The following is a 7,113-nucleotide window of genomic DNA, read 5'->3' on the forward strand; positions in this document are numbered from 1 at the left end:
ATGCTACAAAGCACTGCGAATGTTTGATTAGGCCACTTTATTTCATCAAAAATGTAACTACTTTAAAAGGTGTCAAAAATGAACTACATCACAAGTGCAGAGGGAGCAGAAATATTCATGACCTGTAAAACTACATCCCAGCCAAGCAGGATCACAAGCAGCTACTTTAATCTTCACTGCTTAAACCACAAGCTGCTCTGATATGGAGGCACGCCAGGAGAGGAAAATCTTTCAGAGACAAACTTGTAGAACTATAGAGTTTTGATTGCAGAAAGGGAAATTAATCTGTTGAAATGGTGTGTTTTTAATGCATCATAGGTCAGAACATGCTTGAGCTCAAAACACGCAACATTTGAAACACATTGATCTAAAAACATGTAACATGAATCCACGATTACAATATTATTAACTGGGTCGACTGACCTGCCAAGTAGAATAAATGCAGTAGACGGACAGTAACTGGTCTGGCAGGTCCGGTTCTCGTTTATATCATTCTCCCACACCAGTCTGTCAGCACAGTGATTTCTTACATATTTATTAATGAGGCACAGATATTCAGAAGTCTGTAACCAACTTCTCGTAAAATAACGAGAAGGATGAGTGAGTCATTAACTCACCGCCCATCTCACTTTGGCCAGATCCTGGTAGCATGTGGGCTTTAGCCTAGCTTAGGCTGGCTGTGTGCGAGTACTGCCCGTCACTGTGGACACTAACTCTGCCAATGATCGTCCTGTAGACCGGGGCAGGACTAGCAAGGCTCTTGTTAATCCTGAACTTGTACGAACCCTGACCCGATACACCGGTTTGTGCCTTTTTCATAAATTGTCCAAAAAACTGAAAAAAAAAAATACATCCAGCACAGCCTATGGTTATAAAGTATTGCAACTGAACATACATGAAAAGCCCGCACATCAATTACATGGATGTACAGCTTTATTGGAGGGGACTGCATCATCTGAAATGTACTGATATGAATTTCACTAATGGTTCCTCAAAGCAGTAATCATGTCAGGTTCCATTCTAACTAGCCAAGTGTAGAAAACATCATCGCAGTATAATGTACACGAGATCTAAAAAAAACTTTGACGTTAACGGCAGCCTTCCTGAAGTCATCACAGCCAGGAAGGTTTGGGAGCTTAAACCGTCCTTGCAGTTGACTTCACTTTTAGGAAAACAAAACTAAAAAACTAGCTAATCAGCTACATTATTGTGAAAAATATGTCATGCATTCTGAAGCTAAATGTTCTGAATCTGAAGCAGTGTAATGATCCTTTTTGAATTATCATTAGCTAACATTTCTGTACCCTGATGGCAAATCCTCATATTTCCATCAGTTTTGTCATTGTCTTTATATTTAATGAAACCGTTTCCTATGAAATGTAACCAACTTGATAGTGAACCAAGAATCGGAATAAGAAACCAGAGCACACCAGATAATTTGATTCTAGAACAATCAAACCACTTTCTCCTCATATCTAAACACGAACTGATGCACGACACCAAGCCTACGTATTACTACGTAATTACTGCATCACTGTTACATGTGAGAATCATGGTACCCCTTGATATGAAGTGAACCACTGGCTACCCAGGGGCACTGTGTAAGCAGAATGTCCTAAGAACCCCAGTCAGGGGTGGGGGTGTGGGTGTATTTCCTGTACCCAGGACCATTTTCTGTGGGTTTGGTCAAGTGTGTAAACCGTTTTCAGGCCCAGGAAGAGTGTGGTGAAGGTCCTGCTCAGATCGCTGGTCAAGAGTTTGATGACGTCTGATGCGGGCCACTGCGTGTGTGGAAGCGACGCCGACGCCACGTGAGAGTTTGTGCGATTTGGCACGTCACGTGACCGCTTCGACCTACTGCGCATCACTACCCTCGTCACGTGTGGTGAAGTACCGCGTGTCCGGAAAACGCAGCTCTTCGGCGCTCGAGAGTATCCGAGGGAAACGATAAAAAGCAGCGGACGGATGGAATCGCACAATCAATCCGTAGCTCGGACGGAACTGTGCGAAAGCAAAATCACAAAAGCCTGTGATAACGAGCCCCCCAGTGATCGGTCCCGGGTGCGGACTCCATCCAGGACGAGCACGACAACCCTCAGACGCTCAACGAGGCCTCCGCTAGCTCCACCTACCCGTCTTGCCTCACGATGGGCCCCGGCCGGTCTTAAACGCCTCCGCCCCCGGCCACGGCGCCGCTCTCCCTCTGGATCTCCAGGTAGTTCTGGGCGGTGGTCTTCCCGTGCTGCTCCTTCAGGTGGCGCCGTAGAGCGGGCTTGTGGGCGAAGCAGACGTGGCAGAAGGCGCAGACGTGCGGCCGGGCGCCGCTGTGCATGTTCATGTGGTCGCACAGCGTGGACTTCTGGGTGAAGGTCTTGTGGCAGAGCGGGCAGCTGTGCAGCTTGGTGGCCCGGTGGACGGCCATGTGGCGGCTCAGGTTGCTGGAGTGGCTGAAGTGTTTCCCGCAGCAGGGGCAGACGTAGAGCAGGTGGGTGGCCCGAGAGTGCGCGGCCAGGGCCTGCACGGAGGAGAAGGCCAGGCCGCAGTGCTCGCACGCCACCGTGCCGGTCACGCACGACGTGGAGCCCACCACGGCCACCGAGTCGTCGCCGCGGGCCTCCTCGTCCGCGGGCACCGCCACCACCCCCATGTCGTCCACGCCGCCGGGGGCGTCCAGGCCGAAGTGGGCCGGGCCGCAGTCCGAGCCCGGAACGTTCCCCTGGCCTTCGGCGCCCCGGTACTCCACCCGCAGCGTGCCGTCGACAAGAGTCGGGGCGGACAGGTAGTCCGTCCCCATGTCCGTGGGGAAATTACCCATGATCTCGTCGGAGGTCGGAAAGCGCCAAGCTTGCTGGAAATTACCCAGAGGCCGTCGCTCGCGGAAGGTGTAGCGTTTCCTGTGTTTGAAGCCCCGCCCTCGGCCGCCCTTGGGCTCCCCGTGTCTCCGCCTCCACGGACGCTGCCCGCCCCTCTGGCTGCTCCCTGCGGCCCCGTCTTCGTCCCTGCCCAGCTCCTCCTCCTGCGTGTCCAACACTTCCACCGTCTCTCTGGCCTCCTCTGGGATACCAGCACCATCTCCTGGGTCTTGGTGGTCCTCCTTTACGTGCACCTGAAACACAGTAAAATCGTTCCTGGCTTCTTCCTCCTGAATATATCCGGAACAGTCTGATGCTCTAACCTGTAACAAAGTGAAAGCAGTGATTATTACAAAACATTGGATACACAGAGATGATTCTAAAGAAATATCAACAAGCATTCTCACTTTGTCATGATTTTAAAGTGTAACACATAGTTGTATACTAGTAATAAACTGTCAAGAAGGTAAAAGGTGAATGACAAATTAAGCATGACATCAGATGTGCTACAGTCTCTTAATGTACACATATAATATGGACATACAAGAAAAATAATGTGGCCGGTTAATGTAGGTACTCCTAATAAGGCGAGTTGTCAGTGTCTATGACTACATAAAGAACAAAGGAAACGGATACGTACCTGATGTATGGACAAATCATCATCGTCCTCATCTCTCTGCTGGGTAACAGGGCGTTCATCACCAGACACCTGAGCCTCCTCCTCAGAGCTGTGAGGCTGCAGCGACGACGTATGGTCAGAAGGGGGCGACACAGAGTCCAGACTATGTGCGCTTCCACTGACAATCACCGGCATGGACTGGGTGTCCTCGGTTTTCAAAGTCTGAGTAAGTGCAAAGTGTTAATGAACAGAATAGGTTATGAAAGCACAACGCTGAGTTATTTGTTCAGTTATACGCCCATGCTGGTGTAAACGCTAGCCGTAACGAGTGTGTTAGGTGGTTCACACTCACTCCTGCTGGACTGTGGTTCCTGGGCTGCAGGTAGTTGCTAAGTGCTCCCCGGCATTTCTCCACCACATGCTCCATTTGGAGGTAGCTGGCTGCAGTCAGGTAATTTACAATCTCTTTGGCACTAAACCGTAAGATGCCGGTGTAACAGGACTGCAGGAGGTCCCGTATGACTGTTGAGCTGTGCAACACTGACACCTGCTGGACAGAACACGAAAGTATTAACCAAAAGTGTGAAAGATCAAAACTGTGAAAATCACCATTCCTACTCCCAGCATGACTACAAGTATCACGGTTCATACCTGCAACTCCGCAGACGGGTTCAGCAGGAACTGGTCCCTGAGGAAGGCGGAGGAGGCCGCCAGCACTACTTTATGTCCCCGGAACATCTGCCGGCCCCCTGCCGTGATGGTGATGTCGCAGAAGTGCAGCTGGTCCCGCAGACAGGTCATGCTCCTCAGGGCGGCATCGCCGTGGCCAGGCAGGCGGAAGCACACCTCGTCCATCTCTGCAGGACACAGGGGTGCGCATCAGATACCCGACCGGACAGCACTGCTACCACTCCAAGCTCAAAACGTTGGTTGTGGACGGGCAGTCGGAATAGCGCATGAATCTAAACCACATTATTTCAAAATTGGCAAAGGCTGCATGGCCTTAAAATGATCGATTCTCTTCTGAATTTTGGTCACAGTAGGAAATACAAGCAGAGTGATGAGATACCACTTTAATTGCATCATCATCATAAAGATGATGGATCCTCACACCTTTTCTGTCACCTTAAAGCAGTGGTATTAAAATCTGGACATCGAATCCATATCCGGTCCAGGATTTTGTAATCCCTTATAGTTATACCATAAATGTAATGCCATAAATGATTAATGAGACCGATTGGCCAATTCCTTGTCAGCCCTGACTGCTCGGTAAAGAGAGGCTGGCATGTTTGTTCCTGGACTTTGATGTGAATACCACTGCTTCAAATACTAGACATGGAGATTCACCATTCTAATGACATACATGGTGGAAATACATCATGGCCCATAGGGAGGTCCTAATTACTGTTTAGGTGTAATAAATAGACTGTTTAAAACAGCTGACTTACATCAAGTCCCAAAACGACTTCATCCATCCCACTCAACATGCCAGCAAATGTGCTTAATGTCATTTTGTCTACCAACAGTGACTATCGCAACAAGTGTCCCACCAGACACAACACACCGAACAGCACCAGTCCTGTCTAGAATGAAAACCCCACTTACGTGAGAGTGTGTGCATCAGGTAATGGCGAACTGTGTGAGGAGATCTGAGGCTTTACTTATCGTGAACCAACATAGTCGAGTCCTGTTGGACCGGACCGGACACACTCCTCTGTGGCACCGTTTCCACAGACCCAGACTAGGCAGCCTTACACATATTACGGCCCAGAACCATACGAACATGAGCCTCGACGGAGAAACACGGTTTAAAATGGGACAGAACCGAGCACTACAGCCAGCTACGGCACTACATGTCAGATATATCACACAAAACCGCCCCGACGAGCCTTTTAAGGCACCGCGACAGGCAGCCGGCCCGCATCTTTTGTCTCCACACGTAGCTAGTTAGCTAGGCTAGCTAAAGCTAACCTGCGGTCAGCCAGTTCTCGCCTCACTTTCTCATGAATTCCCCCCGTTAAAACTTACCTTTAATGTTTTGTCACAAGCGGCCGAGGCCTACATAACATGAACACATAAACGTCGCGGTGTGAGCTTTTTTCTTTTTCTTACTTGTAAGTTTACACAGGTTAGCTAGGTAGCTAGCTGGCTAATGTTTACTTCTCCATAAAAGTAGCCCGTACTACGGTGGCCGGCATGTAACTTCCGACCTGTGCCTCGGACAGCGGAGCAGGCGCGTTTGTAAATTCGGTTGGTTTTAAACAGGTGTTACGGTAAATTCAGTCCCTCCTGTTCCCCCCACAGTGCGCATGTCTAAATCATGACGTAGCGCTGCGGGAGGCTCAGACGGGCTCTGTGTGTTTCTCTTTGCTCTTGTATTTCTTTCTGTTCCTCGGGGTAAGCGGTTTCTCACTTAGTTTGTGAACTAGATCCATATAAACTCGTACTTAAAATCATAAGAATGTTGTTATAACAGGTTTTGATATTAAAGATGAGCTAGATTTTGTTTCGTTTTTCACTCTGTATATAGAAAAGTGTTTCATTGAGGTCTAATCTTTTTTATAGCGTTTATATAAAGCTATGTTACTCTGTTCAGACTCCAGTGAGGATGGTGTATTGGGCATGAATTATGAATAAACTACATAATATGTAACAGTAATGAGTCTGTAGTATTTGATATACATTCGCTGTTATAATTGCATCTTGGAAACGGTTTCATCGTTTGGAATGCATTTACGTTTTAGTTCTATAGTAGTAACGTTTCTTACTTTATATTTTTAATCCATAACATTGTTTACAGTGTTTCAACAGAACACAGTTCAGCTAGCGTGGATATTCAGCTGCAGTAATCATGCTGATAAACTATATATCTGTTACCCTTTCACACAGTAACTTTACTGTATATACACTACCGTTCAAAAGTTTGGGGTCACTTAGAAATGTTCTTATTTTTGAAAGAAAAGCAGTTTTCTTTCAATTTAGCTAACATTAAATGCATCAAAAATACACTCTATACATTATTAATGTGGTAAATGACTATTCTAGCTGTAAACATCTGGTTTTTAATGCAATATCTACATAGATGTATGGAGACCCATTTCCAACAACCATCACTCCAGTGTTCTAATGGTACATTGTGTTTGCTAACTCTGTAAGGAGGCTATTGGATATTTAGAAAACCCTTGAAAAGCCTTGTGCAAGTAGGTTAGCACAGCTGAAGACAGTTTTGCTGATTAGAGAAGCTATAAAACTGACCTTCCTTTGAGCTAGTTGAGAATCTGGAGCATTACAATTGTTGGTTCGATTAAACTCACAAAATGGCCAGAAAAAAACAACTTTCGATTGAAACTCGACAGTCTATTCTTGTTCTGAGAAATGAAGTCTATTCCATGCGAGACATTGCCAAGAAACTGAAGATTTCCTACAATGGTGTGTACTACTCCCTTCAGAGGAGAGCACAGACAGGCTCTAACCAGAGTAGAAGGAGAAGTGGAAGACCCCGCTGCACAATTGAGCAAGAAGACAAGTATATTAGAGTCTCCAGTTTGAGAAATCGACGCCTCACAGGTCCTCAACTGGCAGCTTCATTAAATAGTACCCGCAAAACGCCAGTGTCAACGTCTACAGTGAAGAGGCGACTCC

At 47.2% G+C, this 7,113-nt stretch overlaps 1 protein-coding gene across 2 annotated transcripts; it reads right to left on the reverse strand.

Moving 5' to 3' along the window:
* Nucleotides 1-28: 28 nt before the first annotated feature.
* LOC143516671 (zinc finger and BTB domain-containing protein 12-like) lies at nucleotides 29-5,728 on the reverse strand. 2 transcript variants are annotated; one of them, XM_077008421.1, is made up of 5 exons: nucleotides 5,500-5,728; nucleotides 4,123-4,328; nucleotides 3,824-4,018; nucleotides 3,493-3,693; nucleotides 29-3,175 (listed from the first exon to the last, which is right to left on the reverse strand). In XM_077008421.1, exons 2-5 carry the CDS (start codon nucleotides 4,324-4,326, stop codon nucleotides 2,165-2,167), a joined length of 1,611 nt encoding a protein of 536 aa, XP_076864536.1. In that variant the 5' UTR covers nucleotides 4,327-4,328; nucleotides 5,500-5,728; the 3' UTR covers nucleotides 29-2,164. The 2 variants fall into 2 exon arrangements, with proteins under 2 accessions (XP_076864536.1, XP_076864535.1); XM_077008420.1 differs by having other exon boundaries at nucleotides 3,824-4,021.
* Between the last annotated feature and the right edge of the window lie 1,385 nt (nucleotides 5,729-7,113).

Source organism: Brachyhypopomus gauderio, chromosome 6, assembly GCF_052324685.1.
Source record: "Brachyhypopomus gauderio isolate BG-103 chromosome 6, BGAUD_0.2, whole genome shotgun sequence".
Taxonomy (NCBI): Eukaryota; Metazoa; Chordata; class Actinopteri; order Gymnotiformes; family Hypopomidae; genus Brachyhypopomus; species Brachyhypopomus gauderio.

Bases quoted from the DNA above. Each gene is read 5' to 3' on its own strand.
- LOC143516671 (XM_077008420.1), bottom strand. From the start codon at position 4,326: ATGGACGAGGTGTGCTTCCGCCTGCCTGGCCACGGCGATGCCGCCCTG. The intron at 4,022-4,122 runs GTATGAACCGTG...TGTTCTGTCCAG, and splicing joins ACCCGTCTGCGGAGTTGCAG to CAGGTGTCAGTGTTGCACAG. The intron at 3,694-3,823 runs GTGAGTGTGAAC...GCACTTACTCAG, and splicing joins GGAACCACAGTCCAGCAGGA to ACTTTGAAAACCGAGGACAC.